The following is a 27,028-nucleotide window of genomic DNA, read 5'->3' as shown; positions in this document are numbered from 1 at the left end:
TAGGAGTCTTCTTCCGGTTGTTATCTAATGACAATTGGTTGGTAGGTACTTTTATTGAGTAAAATGTTTCAAAAATCAATAAAATAGATAAATCCACATAAACAGACATTGTGCTATATTTAAATATGAGCTCTGGTCTTAAGTTGGCGAAATGAGGAGAAATGGATTATTTCTCCTGTTTTTGCTTTTTCCATGTGTGCTGCCTTATGCAGCCTTATTAGCGCCATTGCAGGGGGAAACGCAAGGCTGCACCACATTCTTGTAAATATGGTGCAGACTTGCGTTTCAGAAGTACCGGAGCGTGTCGTTAAGCCAAGGCGGCTAACGACAGGCTCAGCCACTTCCTTGTACATATCCCCCTTAGGGGCATATTTTCAAGCCCCAGCGATAATTATCACTGAGCGCGCTTAGCGTGCTCTTAATTATCGCTGGCTGTTGCTGTAATATATTGCCAGGCTAGCGCTGTATTATCAACGCTTAGAGCTATGGCGATAAATATTCCAGCGATAGCGGGGTTTTCCATGGAACATCCCTGGTTTCACAGCAATGTTTCATGGAAAACGGCGATAAGCTTGATGATAGGCCCTGTGGCCTTAGCCCCACAATCCACCTCCCATATTCGGTATGCCTTAGTCAGGAATTTAACAGACGTTAAATTCTTGAGTTAAGGCAGAGTTAGCACGATTTAAATTATCGCTATGCCTCGTTGTTAATATCGCGAAGCTGCCTTCCTGATATCTTCCCATGTTGTTTTCACAGCCACGCCTACTTTGCATCTCATTATTGATGCGAGGCGAGGCGTGTGAAAAACGGGAGCTAAGTCAAGGAAACACACGCTAGCATGTCCTTGTAAATACTGCAATATAATTATCGCCGCTTTGCGCCCGACAAACAGACGCTAAAGCGGCGATAATTGTATCGCCGGCCCTTGGCAATATGCCCTCAAGTTTCCCAATGTGTGTGTTCTCCTCTAGAAAGAATCAAACTCTGTTAGCTTCCTTCTAATGAAGGTTGGTACATCATGATTGAGGATTGTCACAGATTTTGGTTTAATTGATGAGCTGGACGGCTGCTTATGTACTTGTTGTCACTATAACTAATGGTATTTTGTACAAATCAAATAAAAGAAAGATAAGTGATGGAATAAATGTGATCATTCAACCAAATGGACAGGAACAAAAGTTCTTTAATTAAATGGTGAACTGATGAGTCAAAGATAAGACGACTATATATACAAGAGCTCTGAAGAAGTGACAGAACACCACGAAACACGCGTCCGCTCAAATCCACATCGATTTGGTTCTGATTACGATCAGAAGTGGTTTCACTGTTTGATTTACTTATTGCATCATCAATGGTTCTGGAATACTTGAACAATATTAATTTGGGCTTAAATCCACAAATATTTGGTTATGAGTATGATTAAGATCAGAAGTGGTTTCACCAATTGATTTAATTATTGGATCAACACCAATTCTTTGATATTTGACCAAGATTCATTTAAAAAGGACTAGAAATATTTATTATATAGGGATAGCCAAAATTTGACTGATAGAAATGTAATAAACTATAAAATAATTTGATGTAACTATTGAAAGGTTTTTTTTCTTGCATATATATGGACCCATGTGATTTTATATATATTTATTCATATAATACCAGATACAAACGTTTATAAAAACCCGCTTTAATAATTTCTCATTGCTTTTTTTCATGTGGGGTGGACCTATACGTATGAAATTTAGAAAACTGATTGCTTTCTTTTTCTTGACTAAGGGCCAGATGTAGGTAATTCCTATTTACCGACTCTTAAATACCGAATCATACCGATTCGTTATTTAAGAGTAGGTAAATAGGAAGGAGGCATATGTAGGTACATCTCATTTCGAATTTACCGATTCTGTAACAGTCGGTATTTACCGATTCTGTAAATACCGAATCAGTATTTCACATTGATTCCTATGGGCCTTGAAGCCCATAGGAATCAATGTGAAACACCGATTCGGTATTTACAGAATCGGTAAATACCGAATCCTGCAAGGGTGCAGGGGGTGTCAGTTTGACGCCCTCTAGCACCCCAAGTACAGGCTTGTGTGACATGTGGCACACATACATGCCCTAAGGGCATGTCTGTGTGTCACATTGCACAGGTGTGCATGCACAGATGTGCATGTACACCTGAATTCGGTATTTTACCACCCAATAAGATTGAGTGGTAAAATACCGACTCTTAAGGGCCTGTGGCACTCTTAGGAGTGTGAGCTACATATGGATTTACAGAATCGGTATGTTTACCGATTCGGTAAAATACCGAAGTGGTAAATTTACCGATTCGGTAAATATACCGATTCTGTAAATAACTACCCACCTACATCTCAAAAGCCAAATACCGGTCGGTAACGGCCGAAATCGGCCGTTACCAACCGGTATTTGGCTACCTACATCTGGCCCTAAGTAACTACTTAGTAGATCAGAAAGGTTACTGTCTTAAAGGGATTGATCGGTGCTTGGCCAATTCATCTAAATAACCTTTTGTTTGTAAATGTAATTAGCAGGGAGTTGCTGTTAACAGTCATGAAAAAGTACAACTTTGTAGCCGTCCTCCATCAAGAAAATATTAATCACTCTGGAAAGGCAGTTCAAGGGTGAATTTCACAAGTGGCTGGCTCGAGAATTATGCACTTACACACATTTATTAAATAGGGCATGATGAAAATAAACTTAGATATGGATTCCGGACCCAGGTAAACATATGCATGTGCACGACTCGGGACCTTGCCGTATGTGCCAACTCAAAACTACAATTTTAATACGATTTAAATAAAGATTGCACACAACAAAAAGAATTACATATCATGCAGTTAATTTCCGTACCCAATTGAATTATAACAATTTTGAGAAGGTCCCATTGGCCACAGAGTTATCTCTTTGCCAGTGCCAGGCTGAGTCAGATAGCAGTCTTTCTTGGTGAGCCTGCAAAATGCATGTGTGTTAACATAAGTCACATGCACTCTGTCCAGTGATCTTTACCCCAGCTGGCCACCACTAATCTTCCATTCAAAGGTGGGTGCAGGAGTTTGGGGCTCATTTGGGAGTCTCATGTCATAGCAAAGAACAGAAGCCATATGTCGAAATTGAATAAACTAGTTGTTTTTGCAAATAAAACTGACATTTCTTACAAGTACCTACTGTTTTTGACATATACAGTTTTTGGATCATTGGTAAAGCAACAACGTTGTAAAAAGACTCAGTTAAAGTGTTGGAAAAACGATTCTGAAAAGAGAGCCTGCAGGAGTGATCAAGATTAACTCTCCGGCTATTTTCGGATCTGTAAAGCACCAGCATGGGAGAGGGGGGAAATCATTGCAGGGAGTGAAGGAAAGAGTGCAATTGTGGCAGACACCAATTTAAGGGTTTCATACATTTTCATTCAGCACTGTATATTATATTTATAAAAACGATATAATATGTAACATTTAGGGGTATATGTACAAGAACTGCAGCTAACTAGTGTTAGCGTTAGATAGAAGCAGTTCCCTTAACGCGGCCTATCACCAAAAACTATTGCCCCGTTAGCAATGTTTTTACAATACGTCGCTACATGGGGATAGTTTCAGGTAGCCGTGGTGAAAACAGCGTTAAGACGATACAAATTCTGAGGTTAGTGGGCGAAAACTGAAGAAAGGCCATTTGGCGGGCAAAAAACTCATGTTATTCAGCAGAACTTCACCTTTTTTGCCTCTACAGGCAAAAATAGCAAATAAGATCATCTCAGATTAAAAAAAGAATAGAAACACAATGGAATGCACAATGTAGCAGGTAGGGACAAGCGCACCACCGATCAATAACCTCCCGAAACCTGCCAACAGCCAGGATGACCAGCCAGAGTCCCAGGGGAAGAGAACATGCAGACCCAGGGCTACATATATGAAAAGAGGTGCATCGCTGTGGAAAACCTGTGATGCATCACTTTTTATGGCGCCCTCCTTGCAACACTATGGCAGCCAAAACCTTGAAAGCGCGGACAGTCCCTGGGGCCGGGGCCTCGCTCTCCCTGCGTCTGGGAACCAGAGTGGGATGCGGAGGTGCTGTGGAGTTGTTGGGCTTTGGCAATAGACATTGTGGCGATTGTGATCGCCGTTACCTGGTAGTGAAGTTTGCCGGGTCAAATGGAGACACGTTGCTGACCCATGTGAGAAGACCGCCTGGTGCCCCTGAGTGAATCGAGAGGCGCTCCTGCGCACCAAATTAGGGAGATTTCCGTCACATAACACGCACCACCACTACATAGGGGTGCATGGAGGATATTTAACAATGGTGGGCCATGCATCTCTACATCACAGGCCGGAGGATGTTACGCTGGCCAGATGCTGTGGAGGGTGAGGCCCCTGAGCTGCGCCGAAATTGTGTTGGGGAGCGCTGCAACTTCACACATTAGGGGGCCCTGTTGCATCACCTGCATCGGGTGGTTCCCCAGCGGACTTGGTGGCAACTTGTGTACCCAGGCTTGTGTAATCCCACCTGGCTGAGGCTCCTGCTGGCTAAGTCACAGATTCAGAGAGAGTGCATCGGATTGCACCACAGTGTCAATGTCCAGGTGAGGAGAAGGTGGGATGAGGAGCAAAGGAGGCCCGGGGGTCGAGTCGGGTCCAGGCTTGGCATCTGTGGGCGACGCACCCCCAGTGGCAGCTCCTCCACTATGGTGGAATAGCGTCGCCCCACTGCTTTCAAGCAGTACAAGAAGAGGAAACATAACATGATGATAACTTTCTGATATTCTCATGCTATGTTTCCTATGAAGAGGGGGGGTGGGGCTGCTCTACTCACGGAGCAGGGCGGGGGCGGAGTGGTGTGCCCACTCAAGTGCGCAATAACTGTTTTGTCGGCCTTCTCAGGCTGCCCAAAGCAGACATGCGCACTTCCCTGTTTGCAATGCAGGCAGCATTACAGCCAGAATGCAGAACATGCCCACACCTTCAGCCCCTGGCTGAACGCCTTGTCACGGCTCTCAAGAACAATCACAATGCCACATTGCTGCGTTGTGATTGGCTTAGGGGAGGGAAATTGGCTGCCTGCATCCTCTTCCTGGAAGCAGACTCAGGAGAGCAGGAGGACAGAAGAAGCGGGACCAAGCCTCGAGGTAAGATTTTAATACATATACAATAACAACCCCGCTCCCCTCCCTCCAATGTCCTTTCCGTGTCTCCCGCCTCATAGCAGCTGTCCAGTCTCCCCACAGAACTCCTTAATGGCAGCCGCTGTGCAGCCATGCGCAGCAGGCGTACCACTGGTGCGCCAAAGGCAACCCAAAGGCAAGCCTGTCAGAGTCCATCCACCCCTGGACCGCAGCCAGCACCAAAGACCCTTCCTCTCGGACACTCCACCGCTACGACGCCAGCACCATCCACGCCATCAGCCCTGGATGCCACACCACCTGCCATCTAGCATCACTGTAGAATCCCTTTGTACTATGAGCCTGCGGAAACTGCAAACGCACCGTCTGCCACATCATCACACCAGCGCCTCCTGCTGCCTGGCCAACAACCAGCTCAGCAGACCGGCTCAATTGCATCCTCCTCAACATTCAGACACTGCAATGTTCACAGAAACCTGAACCAACCTCTGCCGCGGACCGGACATCGCCATCACCATCACCATCCACACTGGCTACAAATTCACCCGCATGGACCACCTCGAGCGCCCAGGTGGAGGCATTGCCATTGTCTATAAAAGCACACTCCGACAGACCACAAACTCCGTCGCACCCTCATCTACAGGCCCCCAAGCCCATGAACCCCAATTCACTGATGCCATTGTAGACCTCATCACACCCCAGGCTCTGCCATCCACTGACTACATCCTACTCAGACACCTCAATTTCCCCCTGGACAACCCCAGTGACCAGAACACCACCACCCTCTTGGCGAACCTCGCTGACATAGGACTCAAGCAGCTTGTCAACGTAACAGCCCACATAGCCGGACACACACTCGACCCAGCCTTCTCTGCCAGTGGGAAATTCAACTACAGCCACAACGCCAAACTCTCCTGGACCAACCATCATAGTATACATCACGCCTTCACCAGGCCCACCGTACACCACCGCCATCATCGCCCTCCAAGCTCCAGCTGGATCAAGGCCATCAAAGACATTTTCGGCAACTCCCTCAGCACCACCACTCTGCCAGCGCTTACAGGTGCCAACACCATAGCGTGCAAACTCCACCGATGGAGCTATAACTGGGCCAACTTCGTGGCAGCTCCTCCGTGTCAGTGGACCGAGCATCTGGGGTAGCTGGCTGTCGAGAAGGTGACAGAAGACATCCTGGACGTCAAAGTAGACTCTGTACAAAGTGATGCATCTAAGCATATGGGTGACCTTGTGAACCCCTATTCCACATTATACCTGTATCAGGTAGGATGTATACAGGGCATTCCCATGCAACTAAGCCTTGTAGGAGTGGCACAGTGAAATCTATTAGATTTCACTGCGACAATTTTAGGGCGCCACTGTGTCAAAACCTTACACCTAGCTCATGGCAGGCATAAGGGTGACATAGTGACATAGGGATTGGCCTGCCCCATGGATTTCTGGAGTTGCGTCATGCTTGTGACAAAATTGCAACAAAGCGTGACTTTAGCGCCATCAGGTACGTCAGGAATACTGACATATCTGTAAATCCTTCCAAATGGAGTGCTGTACAGTACGGCGCATACATGGTGTTGCAACTCTGTTTTGTTGCAGCGATGCAACCCTTTTCATGAATGAGGCCCAGGACTGCACACTATCTTATTGTGGGGCGCATTCCTGAGCTTTTGTTTTGGCGTAGCGCAGCAATATTTTTTGCTGCGCTGTCCAGCACCAAAACCTCTGAAATGAGGCCCCAAGTGTTAGCACCAATTTTAAGACCAGCTATTTTCTGGTCTTAAAAAACTGCCTTTAACTTAACTTATAGGCAGTTTTTTGGGTTTAGCCCCATACAAGGAATTCCTTGTAAATTTCGCAAAGTCTGGTTAGTGGCAGTTTGTGCACGGGAACGCCCACCTTGCATCTCATTTTCGTTAACTCTCGCTAACAGAAGTGGCGATCTTTAAAATTCACGTTTTCGCTGGAAAAGTGCCACTAACTTCAGTTAGCGGCAACTTGTAAATAAGTCGATGAAAAATAGCCGCTGTAATGTCAAAAAATGTATGCTACACAGCATTAAGTCCTTGTACATATGCCCCTTAGGTGGGTAATTGTAACATCTGTCTCATTACATATTAAATGCACAAAATGTACAAAGTACTTAAAAACATGTCTTCATTATTGTGATTACCTTGCAGCATCATTGATAGAGTGTAGCGAAAAAAGTCAATCTATACATTGCAGACCTGGGACAGAGAATGCAAAACTAAGGAAAATAATATTTAATACGATATAAGCAATGAGAAAGATAATTTTGTGACTGAAAAGGGCCAATGTAAAGATGAAAAAAATTCTTGACCATCCATGTAGTTGTTTCATCTCAATTTTCTTTTTCTTGGACGTTCTCCTCAATTTTAGCTTTTCAACTCCATTTGAGGGGACCTTAGTCAGACTCAAGTTCATAGACCCAGATCTAATGCTTCTTATGGATACCTTTTGACCTGGGGTGCCTAAGATTGAGGATTGGTCTGCCCACTCAACAGTTTAAAGGTTTAGTTGAACGCAACCCCTTTGCCCAGGCCCTGGCTTGTGGGAGCAATAAGTATGTGGACTGGTGTGGAGTGGCTTCACAGGATACAGCATAATTTTTTTTATTTGAGAGCGTGTTGTAACTTAATGATGTTGTGCTCTTACCTCCTGTTATTTATTGCCATAAACATTACAGTACTTTTGCAACTCCGGAACGTCACTTTTTGATGTTCTGGTGGCACAATGTGCCCCAACATATTTACAAGATCACATAAAGCCACTTTACGTGGCTTTTCAAGGACTTTTCAAGGACTTGCAGATATGTCTCCTTTCATGCAGCACACTGCCTGAAAGGGGCATTCCATGGGTGTTGCTGTGGGTGTTCCAACGCATCACCCATTGAATCTAAAGCATTCCCAGATTTATGAAACATCGTAAACCTGGAAATGTGTCAGAAATAATCTAACACGACTACAGGGGTGATGTTAGTGAGGTGCAACAAGGAGAAATATTTTCATTTCTCCTCATTTTTTTCATTTTTCTATGTGTGCTGCATTGTGCATCATACTAGAAAGAGGAAATCACCTGAATTGATTGATCTTGTGCAGAAAAGTGTTCCTTCCTGCACAAAATCCATCAGTCCTGCAACGTAGGCACCCTTGCACCATAGTACAAAGGTGCCTGCGGTGGCGCATGGCAGCCCATTGTGCGCCAGCGCAGGTAAAAAAAAGGCAGGAATGCGATGTATCTCATAGATACAGCGCTTTCCTGCCCTTTTCTTTTGATGCAGGGTAGCACCGCAAGATTCCTTGGGACGCTGCCCTGCACTAAAATCTCATAAATGAGGCCCTAGATTTGAAACACTTCTGATTTGCTCAGCTGACCTAAGGCAAAGCTAAAATGTAACAGCAAGTACACTGTTGCTATCACCAGCATATAGGCCCAATCATGACTTAGATACACAAAACAATTATTATGTTTTGGGTTTGTGCGTATCGAGCTGCGAGTATTTTTTATTAAAACTTTTGCAAAAGGCACTAGAAAAATGTGTAACATTGACAGCGTTGCAAAGGTTTTCACTTCACCGTATCTGTGTGAAAACAAGATTTTTGCAATAAATTAAACTGCATATATCCTTATTTAACACTGTTTATGTGTAAGGTATATGTCACAAAAAACAGTTAGGCCTCATTCTATGTATGACGAAACACTGATTTAGGCAGTTACAAGGACGTCTGCCTGAATTCTGGTATACGTAGCACAAAGGTACCTTTCAGGTTTCAGAGGATACATTTCACCAGGTAAAACCTTGCAGAAAATATCCCTGGGAAAATCCTAAAATCTGGTAATAACTTGTGGAAATAAAAGCAGAAATACAGATTCCCACAATAACGGCCCTTGGTGGGAGTGCTGCCGGGCACTGACGTGGGACGAGGGAGGGTCAAGGTTGGGGGGTAGTAAACTACGGATTACAGCCGAATAGAGGTGTGTAAACATATAAATAAATAAAACAAATTTCGTTGCGCACGCTGCATCGTATTTGGAGATGCAGCGGCCAGTCGTGTCGGAATGACTGCCCGCTTTCCTTTCTGACTCCCTCCATCGTAATGAGGTGGTTGGACAGGAAACCGAACGGCCCATTACGATGTGGCTGAAAAGGCCCCGAAATTGTTGGAGCCTTTACACGCCGCATCGTAATCAGCCCCTTTGCATTTAAAAGACCTCTGCAAGAAATAGCTTTATGAATACATTTTCCCGCTCAACTTGGTTTGACTTGAGTGGAAACTCTCTCGCTATATTGGTTAACGAATCTGGCAAAATATAGAAAATCCTTCCATGGGCTCATAGTGAAAGTCAAGACCTTTTTTAAACTTTGCAAGTAGAAATAAATCCACCTCCCATCTTGTGATTAATTCATTCTCCTAGGTTTCCTCAAAGTTTCACTTATAACACACAGGTATTGATATAAAATGCCATTACCTCAAACTTACCATCCTTGTACATTTTCCCTTCTGAACCTTTTAAGCTCATCACCAACACAAAATCAGGGAGCTTGACAGCACACAGTTTGCAGATATTTTCACCTGGGATTTGTGGCAGAAAAATCCTTGTGCAAATTGCAGGTGCAAATCACACAAGTTGGCATTTTGTGCATCCTATAGTGGGTGGAATCATGCACAAATTGCTTGTGAGTTCCAATTCCTGGGTGTGCGAACCATACCTATGCACAAATTGTGTACTTTCTAACCTTTTATTAATACAAATTAGAAGCGTACAATTTGCATCTTCAAACTACAGTCACATCATTAATGATCCCTTCGTCTTTTATTAGCTCATGTATACAATTAGAATCATGACAGCCTGTATTTTTATTAATAGTTAAAATAGAAAATCATAATATAGTTTTATCTCAAAGAATGCCCCTTTTGTGAGTATCTTGGAGCTTTAGGGATTGCACTAGAGAAAAGGTAGAAACACTAGCTGTCAGACTACCTTTCTTACATCTTAAACTGGACTTTTGCACAAACTGTCTTCATCTCTTATAAATGATGACCATTGGTGACTCATTAAAAAGAAACTAAAGGCACACCTTTTTAGATTCTAACTCTAACCTCTTATCACACTATCATCCTAAAATTCACCATTTTCTCTTATTTCAAGCAAGTGCCCCTAGAAATCCTGAGATATATCAACATACTATATAATTATATAATAGTGATATTTACAAAGTGATCGAGATATCAGAAGTGGTTGCTCGATTTACAACAAGACGCGCAGTGAAAAAGCGTCTACTCTTCCTTCTCCGCTTTGTTCGCCAGGAATGATTTCCAGTCAGGAGGGGTCAAAGGAAGCATGATTTGAAAGTGATTCCAGAACCTGCAGAAACAAAACACTCTTTACTTTGTGGATGAGAGGCAGGAAAAATGTAACAAACAATATGTTGACTATACTTTTATCAAACTATAAAGGCCCTCATTTTCACATCCTTGAACCACTATGGGGCTTATTTAAAGAAGAGGGGTAACCATGCATCGGCTATGTAATAACAGATTTACCACTGCACCCTGCTGTACCACCACTTTGAGGTCAGTATATGTTGAATATTCATTTGGTGATAATCGCTCCTCCTTTGCCATTACCTCCACCCCCATGCCTCCTTTGAGATATAAATCCACCAACCATGGTTTGCTTGACCTAAAGTAACTGATCTTCCTAGTTCTTTTGAAATGACATTTTGAATGCCTAAGACACTGCGGTAAGACCTTGACTATGGTCATAGGCCTGCACTCTCCCCAACAGCTTCTGCTTTTCGTCGCTGCCGCTGTGCCCCCTGCTCTGGGTGTTCGAGGCTGCTGCCTCTGAGTATTGTATTGTGATTGGGTTTTTGTGGTTAATTGTGTTCTTTGCTTAAATGGGTTTTGTTTTGCCACACTTCATCTGTCTTTACTTTCTGTCATCTTTAATCGATCATTTTCCTTTCAGTATTGTGCTTGCCCCTTGCGCTTTCCCGTTCCTGCCAATGCTGTCCTGGCCCCACCCCTCTACCAGCGCCCATTTTCCCACCTCCCAGCTGAACCTCCCTCCCCTCCCCTCCTCTATTTAATGCAGACCGATGTGCGGTCGCGCCGCTGTCGCACCAAAGGCGCGCCTAAGGTAAGCCCATCTGCGTCCGTCCGACCCCTGGTTCTCCGAGGCCTCACTGCTACGGCTCAACCACCCTCCACGCACTCAACTCAGGAGGACACACCGACTGCGTAAGATCCTCTCCAAACACCACCCAAGGACAGTTCTTGTGCAGAGCCTGCCGCAGCGCCTTCACCTTCGACATGACCCCCACCACCGCTGAAGGCCCGCTAGACGCACACACCACCGACGCCCTGACGTGCATCCTCATCAACGTGCGCTCCCTCCACCGACACGCCGTAGAGATCTGGGACCTGATATACACAATCTTGCCCGACCTCGCCTTCTTCATCGAAACCTGGACCAACTCCACCTCCGGCCCAGATATCGTGACTGCCATCCTCGACGGCTACAAGATCCAGAGAAAGGACTGCCCCCACCGCCCAGGAGGAGAACTCACCATTGCTGAAAAGACCCTCCTCCTCCTCTACACTTCAAGCATTGAGCGACCCCCACTCCAACACAGATCACCTCAACTCCCAGATCCAGACCAGCCCCAGGACCACGCTACGGGGCACCCTCATTTACAGACCTCGCACGCAGTCCACAACCACCATAGCCGAGCTTGCCGCACCCCAGGCAATCACCTCCATGGACTACATTCTACTCGGGAACCTGAATTTCCACCTCGACAACTGCAACTACCCCGACATTACCGCTCTCCTCGACAACCTCACCAATTTCGGACTGAAGCAGCTGGTCAACATGCCCAAGCACAGAGCTGGACACACTCTCGTTCCTATCTTCACGTGGGGAACAAACATCCGGTTCATCCACACCACCCAACCTCCCTGGACTGACCACGACTGCGTCCATTTCACCTTCAACACCACCACCGCACCTAAGCCCCGCCGCGACCGCCACGAAGAAACTGGAGCAAAGTCACAGAAAAACTCCTCCTCAGCTTCCTCCTCCAAGACCCTTCCAGCATCATTATCGACACCAACTCCACAGCCACAGAACTTCCCCGCTCGATCTCCCGCTGCGCAAACAAACTCACACGGCTCTGACACCCCGCCAAACAACGCCCGCAGAAGGCCGCCTGGTTCACCACGGAGCTACAGGAAGCCAAACGCACTTGGAGATGCCTAGAGAAATCCTGGCGAAACCAGAAAACAACGGAAGCACGGAAAAACCACAGGAGCTCCCTGGAGGAATATCACCAGCGCATAAGGAACACCCAACGGACCTTCATAAGAGACAAAGTGCAGACCAATGCTACCAACGCCAAGGAACTGTTCAACGTCACACGGCAGTTCACGAAACCCCCCCAGTGAAGCCTCGGATGTCACACCTTCCCAGCAACTCTGCGACAAACTCAGCTCTTACTTCCACCTGAAGATCAAGACCCTTTACTACAACTTCAACAAACCTACGCCTGACAACACGTCTCCCCCCAATGCTGCCAATAGGCCAACCATCATGACCTGGAATCCCGCTACCGTCGAACAAACCACTACCACCATGCAGAAAACCCACTCAGAAGCCCCCACGGACCACTGCCCACCGCACATATTACACAGATCCACTGCCGCCATCGCACCTGAACTGGGACGGACCATCAATGCCTCCCTCATGTCCGGCATCTTACCAGATGACTGGAAATGGGCAGAGTTTAAACCTCTCCTTAAAAAACTGACAGCCGACCCAATAGACCTGAAAAACTACCGGCCCATCTCTCTCCTCGCTTTGGCGGTGAAAATCACAGAGCGACTCGTGAACGCCCAGCCGACCACCTTCATAGAAGATAACTCCATCCTAGATGTCTCCCAGTCTGGATTCCGCAGCAACCATAGCACAGAGACCGCTCTCCTTGCAGCCACTGATGACATCCACTTGCTACTCGACCAGGGAAACATAACGGCCCTCATCCTCCTAGACCTCTCCACAGCCTTCGACACCGTGTCTCATCGCATCCTTGCAGCCAGACTTCATGATGCAGGGATACAAGGAACCGCCCTCTACTGGATCCAATCCTTTCTCTCCGGCTGAATGCAGAGGATCAGACTCCCTCCCTTCTTCTCCGAACCCACCGATATCAACTGCGGAGTACCCCAAGGCACTTCTCTCAGCCCCACACTCTTCAACGTCTACATTGCCCTCCTCGCCGCCATCGTCAGACAGCATAGACTCAGCATTGTATTCTACGCCGACGACACCCAGCTCATTCTCTCACTTACGAAGAATCCCAAAGACACCAGACTCTGCTTCCAGGAAGGAATGAAGAACGTGGCAGCCTGGATGAAAGACAGCTGTCTGAAACTCAACTCATAAAAGACCGAGGTCCTCATCCTCGGACCCTGCACCTCCGCTTGGAACAACACCTGGTGGCCTACTGCCCTCGGAAATCCACCCACTCCCACCGACCACGCACGCAACCTCGTCATCATCCTCGACTCTTCCCTCTCCATGAACCGCCAGATCAATGCAGTCGCCTCCACCAGCTTCAACTGCCTGCGCATCCTCCGCAAAACCTCCGCAAAACCTTCAAGTGGATCCCCCCTGACTGCAGAAAGACCATCACCCACCCACTCATAACCAGCAGACTGGACTACGGCAATGCCCTGTATGCCAGAAACAACCAAACCCTACTACACAAACTCCAGACCATCCAGAACGCCGATGCCAGACACGTCTTCAGAACGAGAGAGTATCTTTCCACGTACCCAAGTGGAACCTCTGCTCCGCCGACCTCGCACTGGCAGAGGTCCCCCGCATCTGCAGAAACAGAACGGGCAGGCAAGACCCGGAACGAGCTCCCCATGAACATCAGACGCTCGCCAACCCTGCACACCCTTCAGGAAGGACCTCAAGAACTGGCTCTTCGACTGATCCGCAGCTGCCCCCCTAGCGCCTTGAGACCCTCACGGGTGAGTAGTGTGCTTTATAAACCCCTGATTGATTGATTGATTGATTGAAGACAGCAAGGGTGAAAGACTGTTACAGAGAGATAATTGTGGTGTCCTAAACATGCTGAGACGAACCACTGAACATATTAAGGATGCTGCAACAACAGGTACTAGAAATGTAACCCCTCTTTAGAAGGACATTTACAATTCATGCATTTACTGACAGATATTCCACTATCAAAGACAGACGTTCATGGATTTTATTCAGATATTTCTTGGCCCCTGGCTTAAAAACGAAAACAATAAGAATAATAATCATCATCACTGTCAAGGGGGGTCATCCCTGCTTCCGCTGTTTAAGCACTGGCAATGGTCAATGACATGGCCTGGTGCTTGACAACAGAGAAGGTGGTGCATGAGAGACCGGGATCTCCCCATAAATCTGACAAGGTGTGGGCCCGTGCAAAAGCTACAGGGGATATTCCTAACTCCTTAAAATGTATAACTTGCCTCTTGGCCCACTAAATTGAAAATGATTTATACTGATAACAATCAAACTATTTTGAGATGTTGGTTGGTCTACTCTGTACTGTGTGCTTTAAAATTGTGGGTCAATAACAGAAATGTGTGATTTTCAATGCACCATGGTGTGTTTTATGATATGTATCCATTCTAAAAATATTAAAAAGTCATAACAAAATAATCAGAATTATTATCATGATCAGAATTATACACATATTCATAATGTTGATGAATATAAACTGCAACAACACGTATTAGTAATAATATTAATAATAACAAACATACATGCCATTAATTATGACGAAAACATATCATTGATGGCACCTTTTCTTCTTTTTCTTTTTCTTCTTCTTCCTATACTAATATTAATTATCATTATTATTGTAATATTATTATTGTTGTTGTTGTTGTTGTTATTATTATTATTATTATTATTATTATTATTATTATACACATATAGGTTTAACATTGTTTCTCCAGTGCGTAAACATAGTGATACACACACCAGGTTTTAAGTAGGCACATACCTACATATTTAATCTCTAGTCTCTTTTCTGGGAATACTAAATTATGCACACAATTATACCTGAGCACAGAACTTGGAGATACATAGACTGGTTTAACTGTGTGTCATATGTTAGAGTCTGTGGGGGTCAAATAAGTGCAGCACAGCGAACATCTTTGTTGATGCACTGTTGCAGGGTAAAGGAGCAAGGCATTATGAGAATTTGCCAGATTAGAACAAAGAAATGCACAAGAGTGAAATAAAATTGAGACACATATGATAAAGCTAGACCTGCATAGTTTGCCTATAGTAAAAAAATGTATATAGGTATAATTTGCTATGAGGGCACAAAGCGATGGTCAAAGCGATGGTCAATCAGTAAAATAACTTGTGCCTGAATTACAAATTAGTTTCATCATGCACATTTGGAAGAGACCAATTTATACCAGAGTGTAAAAGAGTTATATCTTAAATATGAAGGCCAGAGAGTCACATGGTGAATGATATATAGTATCCAGCAGTCATGGTCGTGTGAAAACTCTGTGGTAAGGAGGGACAGTTCAATAAATGTTGAATGAACAATAGAAAGTGAAATGAGTCTGGGAAGTTCAAGAGGAGTGGTATGGGAATCTCTGATAGGTGAACAACAGTAAAGTGAACAGCCTGATTGATATTTTAGATTAATCATTATTTCTAGGGAAACATTTGAAAGTTGCTAAATGGAAAAGATAGCCTGAAAATATTGGATTTTACATGTGAGTGTCATGCTGGGAACCCTATTAGAATGAAATAAAAATTATTGCAAGGTATTGAGTTTAAAAAAAGATACGTTGTTGGAAAGGTGTATGTTTCTCTCAAAGGTAACAGCATCTTATGTTGGCCTCATCCAAAAGTGTGGTGGGTGAAACTTGACCCAAATACTGATTCACAACTACAAGCCAATGAAATATAAATTAGATGTCTATTTTGAATTTGAATGATGGATGCTTGCCCTTGTTATGGTTACAAGGAAACCACATAGTGATATACATCTTTGCATGGATCTGAGATAAACTATTAAGTGTCTGATAGTGGATACATTTCCAATACTTCACATTAGTGAGAGGTTGGCATTGTTAAGGGGAGTGAGGATATATTCTATACTTGATCCTGTTTCTGCTTATCATCAAATCACAATGCATGAAGATTTCTATGATTGCACTGCATGTAGAACACAATCGAGTATATAACATTCTGCTCATGTCTTCTTCCACTGTACCAGTTCCCTCTGCTATTTAGATGGATATGACCAGAATGTCAGGAGGCCTAGGCCTCAATGGCAAGTTCTGCATAATTGGTATGTTATTTAACAGACCAATAAATAATGATCTCATGGGGTTTGTTATTTATTGGGTGTGATAAAAGGACACCAATAACTGGTTTTTGAAAATGGGGCATAGCATGCAGATATTGGTGGTTACCGGACTATAATCCACATGCTCCTATATTCTCCAGACTATTTTACTCTGACAAAATCAGAATCAGAAATAAAATCTGACTTTCTGTACAGCTACAAATTCATAATTTCAATTCCTGTGCAAGCAGTGGTTTGCACTGGTCTGGTACTGTTACAATACTTTCACAACATATTATTACCACTTGCTCAGAGTAGGCGGTCAATGTATATGAGGGTTAGTGCATGGGGCATTGAGTGGCAGGAGTCAAGTAGGGAAGAGGAAGGTTTTTTGGCAGTGATTTTTTTCATTATATTCTTCCCCCTGGCAGCAGTCACAATCTCATGAAATTTTTCTAGCCATTTTCTTCCCACTGGAATAATCGGGTCAGGGTATTCCACACCAAGTAAATTAAGGTATGGAAAACTGCAACCACTAATAATCAGAAAGAGTGAAATTATTGCATGCACTCATGTACGACTATATGTGATTACCTTATTAAAGAAGCATGCTGAATTTATTTGGATGCAGAATATGAGGAACATTTTGAAAGTATAAATAGGGGTTTAAGTAATTTGACAGGTATTTTAATGTCAGTTTAGCGCTGTTTATCATTACTGATGTTAGCAAAAAACGGTTAAGGGGAGCTTTGAAGCAGAGAGTCACTGGATCTGAAAAAACAGTTGTGTTCGTGTCTTGATCATATAGGGATGCAAAAAGAAATATGCAGGAATTGGGAAGGAAGCACTTCAGGTAGTTTGGGTAATTGACAAATTCAACATTTTAATATGGTAAATGTGCTTAAGGATTAGAATGAATCACAAACGCCTCCAATAAAATATACTGAAGAAATGGCTGGATGGGTTGTCTTGAGAATTTGTAAATGACTATTTGGATTATAAAACCATAGACTTAAAGGGCAGTATATCCCTGAGGCAATTGATTATTGAGAATGGCTGAAGACAAAAGAGAGACTACTTGAGTAGATTTCACAGTTAGATTGTGGTATATATCTTGGTGTGTGATAAGATTATTTCTATTTCTTGTTTATGAAAATTATACTAGGACACAACAGTCTAAATACTTAATACTAGCCATGCTATGTCTACCACTAATGATGTTTGATGGAATATTGCTGCCAAAACTGGATAACTGAGGCTGGATGTCTATTATATCACTATCCCATTTAACCAGATTAGATTCAGGAAGTGTATGTATGGTGTGAAGGCTCTGACTACTGTGGCAACAGGAGGTATGGTCTGAGGAGCAACAGTATTAATATCTGAATGTTGGATAACTCAATAGTCTTTGATAAAGAGGACAGGCAAAACTGATGATAAAAATCAGCGTTCAATTAAATTACCTAACAAATACAGACAAGGGTGTAGGCACATTTATTTTGGTGACGGGGAACAATCAAATCTCTCATATTCAAACGGGGACATGAAATTGGGATGCAATAGTGGTGTACGACAAAGTTATGCTTTTGCTATTGCACCCCTGTCATTTATTTAGTATATCAGGGCTCCAAATAGAGTTCTTTTAGTTGCAAACCCTTTGACTCTACCCCTTTGTGTCATATTGGCTATGCTGATTATATCTCTTCAATAGCACCCCATTAGAATGCAAATTGCATTGAATGTTGTGTATTGCAAAAACCAGTGTAATACCTTATTGGTCATACCTTTCCTGGACTTCAATACTGTGTTTTGGAACTTTAAACAAACATTGCACTACTCCTAAATATGGCTGCCTACACCCCCCCCCTCTGAGTTGCCTGAGTGATGGCAACACTGAAGTCGCCAACCCAGGTACCTGTGAGAAGTTGGCCTGATATATGATGTTTCCAATTCTGGAACCACCTTGTATCAGTCCAAACTATCCCTTATGGTGTCTGGTTGTAAGTCAACCTTGTAGACAAGCTATCTTAATGGTAGCACAGAATAAGCAGCCTTAAAGGCTAAACTAAAGAGGTCGTGTTAAGCGAGCTGTTTTACCAATCACAGTCCTGTAATATCAAATGAAAGGACACCACACAAGTATATATCATAAAAATATGTGTTTATTTCTAAAAATAATCCCCAGTACTCTTTATGAGCAAAGGGGCACAAGCGTTAAATCAAAAGCACAGTATAACATACAAAGTTGCACAATTATGGATGAGGGCGGGTGGCCACTCAGACCATATATTAAGAAAGTGGTATAAGAGATACCAATCGAACAGTGGTTAGGCCTAGGGCCTAGGGAATCGCTGGGAGCAGTCGGGACAAGCAATGCTGAAGTCGGGAAAAGCCAGCGGGATTCGGGTGCAGTGCTTAAAGCACACGCATGCAAAAATGTTAAGTCAATGGTGCGTAAAAGTTACACAAATAGAGTTTTAGGATACTTCCGATGAACCTAGATGGACAAAACTTTAGACACAGACCCTAGAGGTGTGTACCAGTGTGGGAAAACCGGCGTTGCAATGTTACCTCACCCACAGGAAGCGGGTGCATAGGGTCGAAGTGGCGTCGGGTTTCGTCACGCAGGTTCTGGGTGCTTGAAGCTGAAGATGCTGCAGGCGATGTGAAGGAGAAGTGTCCGGTGTGATCCAAGGGTGGATCAGAGTAGAAAAGTACCTGAAAGCAGAGGGGACAGAGTCTGGGTCACTCAGCAGTGACCAGGGTGGAACCAGGATGGAACCAGGCAATGTCGGGCGCAATCAGGTGGTTGTCGAGGAGCTTCTCTCCGCTGCCACGTGGGCTCTGGGGCTTCTGCGATGTCCAGGAGCGGGTCACGAGCTGTCCCACATAGGCTCTCACCGTCGGCGCTGTCCGCTTCAAGATCGGAGCAAACAACACTTGGCAAAAGCAATCCACGCGGAACTGGAAGATTGCTTCTCACTCGGACCAGGAGGGTCAGAGCGGGTGCTCCTTTTCAGAGGAGCGGGTGCAAATCTGGAGCAACCAGAATCACAAGTCGTATTTAGGTTTTCGCCGGCACAGGGGCCACAAGCCAGCTGGCAAGTGACCGGGCCAACGCATTGAGCCAAAGAAAGCAGAAGGGCCCCACGCAGCACTCGTCGAGTGTAGAGGGGTGAGCTTTGGTGCAAGAGTGGCTCAGGGTTGGGGCTTCTCAAACCCCGGTGTACAGCTTCAAGGGTCACTCGTGGGCTGCACGGTCAGCGTCTCGTGGTCTTTTCAAGATGGCATGCTCACGCTTACGGTCGCCTCCATGGGTCTCAGCTCTGCAGGGACTGTGGATCGGGCTGTAAGAAGGCAGGCAAGCTTGATCTCGTTGATCTCTGTCGCTCGAGTACCGACGGGAACTGCAACAAAGCAGACGTCGAGGGCTGGATGGTGCCTGTTTGCACAGGGTGGTCACTCCTTGACCACAAGGGAGATTCTTCAGTCTTCTACGTCGAGTAGGATGTTGAAGGGTCCAGAGTTTCGTTTCTTATGTTTCATCAGGATAATCTGAAGTGCATTGGCACTGCTCCCACTCTTATTCGAATCTGGGGGCTGGATTACCTGCTAGGTCCCCTCCTATGGGTGGGACCCAGGAAGGGGGTGGATACACCGCTTTCCTTTGATCCAGGCCGCGCTGGGACAGGGTCTGGTGTGCCCCAGAACCGGTTTGGCCGGATTATGCAAGGGGCAGCCTTGTGCTCCCCAGGCAGTGTCTGGTTTCTTTCAAACCTCCCTGCTACAATCCACTATCTCCTGTCTGGGGTGGTGTGACACCTCCCTGCAACGGGAAAGCCTTTGTCCAGGCCTCCTCTGCTGAGTTTCGGTCAGCAGCAGGAGGTCAGACTCGTGTCTGTGGCAGAAGCATCCATTTTGTGGATCTGAGGCTCTTTTAAAAATCAACCGCGTTTCAGTAAAGTAACATGTCTTCTCCCTCTAGAGGGGTGGAATGCTATCCCCATCAACAGGACTGTCGAGGGGATAGTATTCCAAATCGTATGACACCTTACACGACATGTTTTGATAAAGCCAAACCAAAGTTGCTATATAACAGCGAGGATTATAATGCATTTAATAGTATATGGTATGGCATTATCCCGGAACAGCTTAGGGAGTTGTTCCCGACAGCTGCAGACAGTCTCAGCTCATGCTAGAGCTCCATCTCACATTAAACCACGCACTCTGCCTCCAGGATTGATAAGGCCTTCCATAGGAGTGGCTCACAGGTTTATATGTGTCCAGATAAGGGTTTAGATATAGGTATACTATATCTAAGCAAGAGGTGATTACACCAACTTGCCCCAGCTGAGTGATCAGCCAGTTGTGTCAATTTAAGATCCAGCCAGGGGTGGCAAAATATATTCTGCAGCCCCTGGTAGGCCTTGGTGGCACCTATGCCCTGAGCACCTATAGTGCATGGTACAGGGGCTGACAAGGAGTCCATTTCCAATTGTGGTATGTACCTATAGCACATGTATTATGAATTTAGAGAGAGAACAGCAGGCTGGGGGTCTGATTAGCAGGCCCACAGCCTCAGTAAGTCGAAAACCAGTGAAGCAAAAAGCAAAAATTGGGGTGACCATAGGATAGCAGACCCTACTCTCCTACACAACCCCCCCCCCCCAAACGCAGGGACATTAAACTTAACCTTGACCAGATAAGTCTTCATGTTCTAAGTGGAAGTACCTGGAGAGACCATCTGCATTACCATGGTCAGTCCCTGGGCGGTGCTCCACTGTAAAGTCCATCCCCTGTAGGGAAATGGACCACCTGAGCAGGTTGGGATTTTCACCCATCATCTGATTTAGCCATAAGAGGGGCTTATGGTCTGTCTGAATTAGGAAGTGAGTTCCAAACAAGTATAGCCTCAACTTCTTCAGGGCCCAAACCACAGCAAAGGCCTCCCTCTCAATAGCTGACCAACGTTTCTCCCTGGGGGTCAGCCTTCTGCTAATAAAAGCAATGGGCTGGTCTTGACCATCTGGATTCAGTTGTGAAAGCACAGCTCCCACCCCCAACTCAGAAGCATCTGTCTGTACAATGAACTGTTTGGAGTAGTCAGGGCTCTTCAGGATAGGTGCAGAGCACATGGCCTTCTTCAGGTCATCAAATGCCTTTTGACAGCTAACTGTCCACTGAACCTTTTTTGGCATCTTCTTGGATGTCAAGTCATTTAATGGTGTCACAATGGACCCATAGTTTTTCACAAACTTTCTGTAATACCCAGTCAGGCCCAAGAAGGCTCTGACTTGTGTCTGGGTAGTTGGAGGAGCCCAGTCCTGTATGGTCTGGATCTTGCTCTCCAGTGGTTGAACCTGACCCCCACCTACTAGGTGGCCCAGGTACACAACCTTGCTCTGCCCTATCTGACACTTGGTAGCCTTGATAGTCAGGCCTGCCTTTTGCAGGGCCTCCAGAACCTTCTTCAGGTGGATCAGGTCATCCTCCCAGGTGGAGATAAAGACAGCAATATCATCTAGATATGCTGCACAAAAGTCATCCAGCCCAGCAAGGACTTGATTCACCAACCTTTTAAAGGTGGCAGGTGCATTCTTCAAACCAAAGGGCATTACCACAAACTGATAATGTCCACTAGGGGTAGAGAATGCTGTCTTGGCTTTTGACTCTTCAGCTAGTCTGATCTGCCAGTAGCCAGCTGTCAAATCAAATGTGCTCAGAAACTTGGCAGAAGCCAATTTATCAATGAGCTCATCTGCTCTTGGAATGGGATGTGCATCTGTCCTGGTGACAGCATTGAGAGCTCTGTAGTCCACACAAAACCTCATTTCTCTCTTTCCATCCTGGGTATGAGGTTTTGGCACAAGTACCACTGGGCTAGCCCATGGGCTCTCTGATGGCTCAATCACTCCAAGCTCCAACATCTTTTGCACCTCAGCCTTTATACAATCCCTGACATGGTCAGGTTGCCTTTCGATCTTATTCTTCACAGGCAGACTGTCACCAGTGTCCACCTCATGGGTGCACCAGTTAGTTTGACTGGGTGTGAGTGAAAACAAGTGTCTGTGGGCTTGCAAAACCTGTCTGCAGTCCTTCTGTTGCTGCTCAGTGAGGCTGCCTGCCAAGGCTACTCCATCAACTGAACCATCATCAGGGTTCTGGGAAAGCAGGTCTGGGAGAGGGTCACTCTCTTCCTCCTGTTCCCCATCTGTGGCCATGAGCAAGCTCATGTCCTCCATGTCCACAAATGCTTTCAAACGATTTACATGGAGCACCCTGTGGGGGCTCCTAGGGGTTCCAAAGTCAACCAGATAGGTGACTTCTCCCTTTTTCTCAATAATAGGGTAGGGTCCAGTCCACTTGTCCTGGAGTGCTGCTGGGGCCACTGGCTCCAACACCCACACCTTCTGCCCTGGCTGGAACTCAACCAGAACAGCCTTTTGGTCATGCCAAGCTTTCTGTAATTCTTGACTGGCCTCCAGGTTTTTGGATGCTCCCTCCATATACTCAGCCATCCTGGAGCGGTGACCAAGTACATAGTCCACAACATCTAGCTTAGGCTTTTTGAGAGGTAACTCCCATCCTTCCTTCACCAAACATAGTGGACCCCTCACAGGGTGGCCAAACAAAAGTTCAAAAGGGCTGTAGCCAACCCCCTTCTGTGGGACCTCTCTGTAAGCAAAGAGCAAGCAGGGTAAAAGGATGTCCCATTTCCGCCTAAGCTTCTCTGGTAATCCTTTTATCATTCCCTTGAGGGTCCTGTTGAATCTCTCTACAAGCCCATTGCACTGTGGGTGATAGGGTTTGGTAAACTTGTAGTTCACTCCACACTCCTTCCACATTGCTTTTAAGTATCCAGACATGAAGTTGGTACCTCTGTCTGAAAGAACCTCCTTTGGAAAGCCCACTCTTGAGAAAACTGTAATGAGGGCTTTTGCCACCACAGGTGCTGTGGTGGTCCTCAGGGGAATTGCTTCTGGGTACCTGGTGGCATGATCCACTACCACCAGTATGAATCTGTGCCCAGATGCTGTTTGAGGATCCATGGGACCCACAATGTCTATTCCAACTCTTTCAAAGGGTACCCCCACCAAAGGTAGTGGTATCAGGGGGGCCTTTGTTGTGCCACCTGACTTACCACTGGCTTGGCAAGTGACACAGGAGCGACAAAACTCCTTGACATTTTCTGACATGTGAGGCCAGTGAAAGTGAGGGACAAGCCTGTCCCAAGTCTTGTTCTGGCCTAAGTGTCCTGCAAGGGGAATATCATGGGCCAAGGTGAGAAGGAAACCCCTAAACTTCAAAGGTATAACCAACCTCCTGGTGGTACCAGGCTTGGGGTCTCTAGCCTCTGAGTAAAGGAGTCCATCATCCCAATATACTTTATGGGCACCTTGAGCATTCCCTGCAGCCTCAGCAGCAGCTTGCTGTCTGAGGGGTTCAAGTGAAGGGCGATCTAATTGGGCCTGCCCCAGGTCTGCCCTTGAGGGTCCCCCTGTCCCCAGAAACTCAACCTGGTCAGGCTCAAGTTCCTCGGAGACAGTCTCCTCTTGGACTGCAGAATCAGTTTCCTGTGAAATCTGATCCTCAACCTGGGGCAAGGGGGAAGGCACAGACTTAACCCTTTTGCTCCTTCTCTTGGGTTGTGGTTGGTCTATTGTTCCAAGATCCACCACTGGTTCAGGAAGGCACTTCTTAGCCTGAGTCCTTGTCACTGCAAGGACATGTGCTGAAATCAATAGCATTTCTGCATGAGTCCTGTACTCCACTTCTGACCAAACTGAGCTTTCAAGATCATTGCCTAACAGACAGTCTACTGGGAGGTCTGCACTCACAGCAACTTTCTTTAGGCCTTCTACCCCTCCCCAGGATAAGTTCACAACAGCCACACTATGTGTAGTAGTGGAGTTGCTTGCATTGGTCACTAGGTAACTCTCACCTAGTACAATCTGTCCAGGGTCCACAAAGTCAGGTGTCACCATAGTGACACTGGCACATGTGTCCCTGTAGGCCTGAGCCAGTCTCTCATTTATCAAAGGCGTCCGCCTATATTTGCCCAGGTTACTGGGACTCACTGTAGTGGACAAAGATAAGTCCACATCATATAGGAGAACTGCCTGAGTAGGGACTCTGACTAGGCCAGATTCCATCTCAGTACCCAAGGTTAACCCTACTATACTCTTTGGTTGTGTACCACCACTGCTAACTGTACTAGGGGGTGCAGGTGCTTTAGGAGCTGCAGTGGTGGGGACTGGATTTTTCTTGGTGCATTCACTGCCCCAGTGTGAAACTGATTTGCAGGTATTACACCAAGGTTTCTTTGGGCCATTGTTGTTCTTTTTCTTGTTTCCATTTTGGGAACCACCCTCCTTATTACTAGTTTGGGGGCCTGAAGACTTCTGGTCCTTCTCTTTATGTTTCTGATTCCCACCCTTCTGGTCTGTTTTCTTCTGGTCACCACCTTGGTTCTGGGGTTTCTGCTTAATCCTTGTTCTGACCCATTTGTCTGCCTTCTTTCCCAATTCTTGGGGAGAGGTCAGATCAGAGTCAATAAGGTATTGATGCAACAGCTGGTTCTGACAGTTATTAAGGATCTGCTCTCTCATTATAAGATTGTACAATCCTGTAAAGTCTGAGACTTTACTTCCCTGCAGCCAACCCTCCAGAGCCTTAGTGGCACAATCAACAAAATCAGTCCAATCCTGAGTCTGTGCTTTTTGGGTGTCTCTGAACAACAACCTGTATTGCTCAGTGGTTAGGCCAAACCCTTCAATAACAGCACTCTTCAGGACAGAGTAGTTTTTGGCATCCTCAGGTCTAACTATGAGGAGCCTATCTCTCCCTTTCTCAGAAAAGGAGTACCATTAAATTGCAGCCCACTGATCCTGAGGAACCTGCTGTACCATGCAGGCTCTCTCAAGAGCAGTCATCCATTTGTGGATGTCATCTCCTTCCTTGTAGGGGGGCACAATTTTTGTCAGGTTTCTATTGTCATAGGACCTGTCTTTCTCTCTAGGAATTATGCTGCCACCAGTGGCATCTAAGCCACACAACCTCTGTTCTCTTGCTAAAGCAAGTCTAGCTTGAGCCAGGGCCACCTCCTCCCTCTCTATCTGGAGTTTGACAGCCCTCATCCTGGCCCTATGCTCTTTCCTCTGAGAGGGAGTCATTCCTCTCTGAGATTCTCTTGAGGCACTAGAAATATGAGAGTACCCTGATGGAGATCTCACCCTTCTGTTGCCTGGGAGAATGATGTTATGGGATCTGGAGAGGTGCTGTCCCTCTCCATTCCCAAGTAGGTCTAAGTTGGCCTGGTTAAGCCTGGCAACTACAACCTGGTTACCCCTCTGATCCTGATCTTCAGGTTCCTCTACTTCTGAGTCCTCCTCCTCCTCTTCTTCCTCTTCTTCTTCCTCCTCTGGAGTGGTCTCATTCTCAGGGGGGTTCACTCCATTTCCTAAGTCTAAGGGAGCTGCACTCTCCTTATCTAAGTCATCCTTTTCCAGGATTGCTATCAGGGAAGGAATGGTGGGGCTTCTGCCCCTTTTTAGCCCCCTTGCAATGCACAAGGCATTCAAGTCTTTGTGGCTAAGTTTGTCATAGCTGGAAGTTGCCTTGGTAAGGTCAACTGTCACGGGGGCAGAGCCTGAAGCTCTTCCTGTGTCAGACATGACTGCTAGTGAGGTGTAAGTGGTGCACTTACCTACACTAAGGGGCCGATTACGATTGCGGATTTCCCGCATCCACCGGGCCGGCGGAAGCCACCGCCGGCCCGGAGGATGCGGGAAATCCGCCGGGGAGCCTTGAAAGACCCACCGCCATATTAGGATGGCTGGTGGGTCTTACTATCTGTCTGCCGCTTTTCCGTCGCGGGCGGATTCCGCCCGCGGCGGTAAAGCATTAACATGGCTGGCGGTGTCTATCAGACACCGCCAGCCATATTAGGATGTCTGCGGAAAGATGCCTTTACACGGCGGCATTTCCGCCGTGTAAAGGCATACGGATTTGTGTTTGGGGGCCCGTTGCGGGCCCCCAGGGGTGAAGGGGGGGGGGGGTGATGGGTGCACATGGGGGTTACCTATGGTACCCCCCTGCATTTGCCTGCACATAGCGGCAGGCACCGCGAGGTGCCTGCCGCTTTGTGCATGCAAATGCACAACTTACTTTTTTATCATTGCGGCGGGTGCTGCTTCAAGCAGCACCCGCCGCAATGATAAAAATACAGGATGTGACCGCCAGGGTGGCGGTCACATCCTAATTTGCACGGAGGGACCGCCGCTGCCCCTGCGGACGGTCCCTCCTTCTCTATGGTGGCGGACGGACTCAGGTCCGTCCGCCATCATAATCGGCCCCTAAGTGTTTTCCTACTGTACCTTGCTAGTGAGTTGTAGTCAGGGTGTGCTACTCCCTTTAATCTACAACTACTAAGTTCAGTAGAACTTAAATATGCTAAGCTTTTGATTTATATTTACCTA

The 27,028-nt window shown here is 46.0% G+C and overlaps 1 protein-coding gene across 2 annotated transcripts in view; it reads right to left on the bottom strand.

Annotated features, from left to right (window-relative positions):
* Positions 1-27,028, bottom strand: part of LOC144827366 (cytidine monophosphate-N-acetylneuraminic acid hydroxylase-like) — a 537,565-nt gene that overhangs the window by 56,924 nt on the left and 453,613 nt on the right. Inside the window, exon 14 of one of the 2 annotated variants that reach the window (XM_078685708.1) lies at positions 10,422-10,534. In XM_078685708.1, coding sequence (XP_078541834.1) covers positions 10,447-10,534 — 88 coding nt within the window. In that variant the 3' untranslated portion in view covers positions 10,422-10,446. Of the gene's footprint in view, positions 1-9,948; positions 10,535-27,028 lie in introns of those variants that run through there. The other variant, XM_078685707.1, reaches the window with a different exon arrangement.

Source organism: Lissotriton helveticus, chromosome 4_1, assembly GCF_964261635.1.
Source record: "Lissotriton helveticus chromosome 4_1, aLisHel1.1, whole genome shotgun sequence".
NCBI lineage: Eukaryota > Metazoa > Chordata > Amphibia > Caudata > Salamandridae > Lissotriton > Lissotriton helveticus.
The sequence above is the reverse complement of the archived record's forward strand: the minus strand, read 5'-3'. Positions and strand labels throughout refer to the sequence as shown.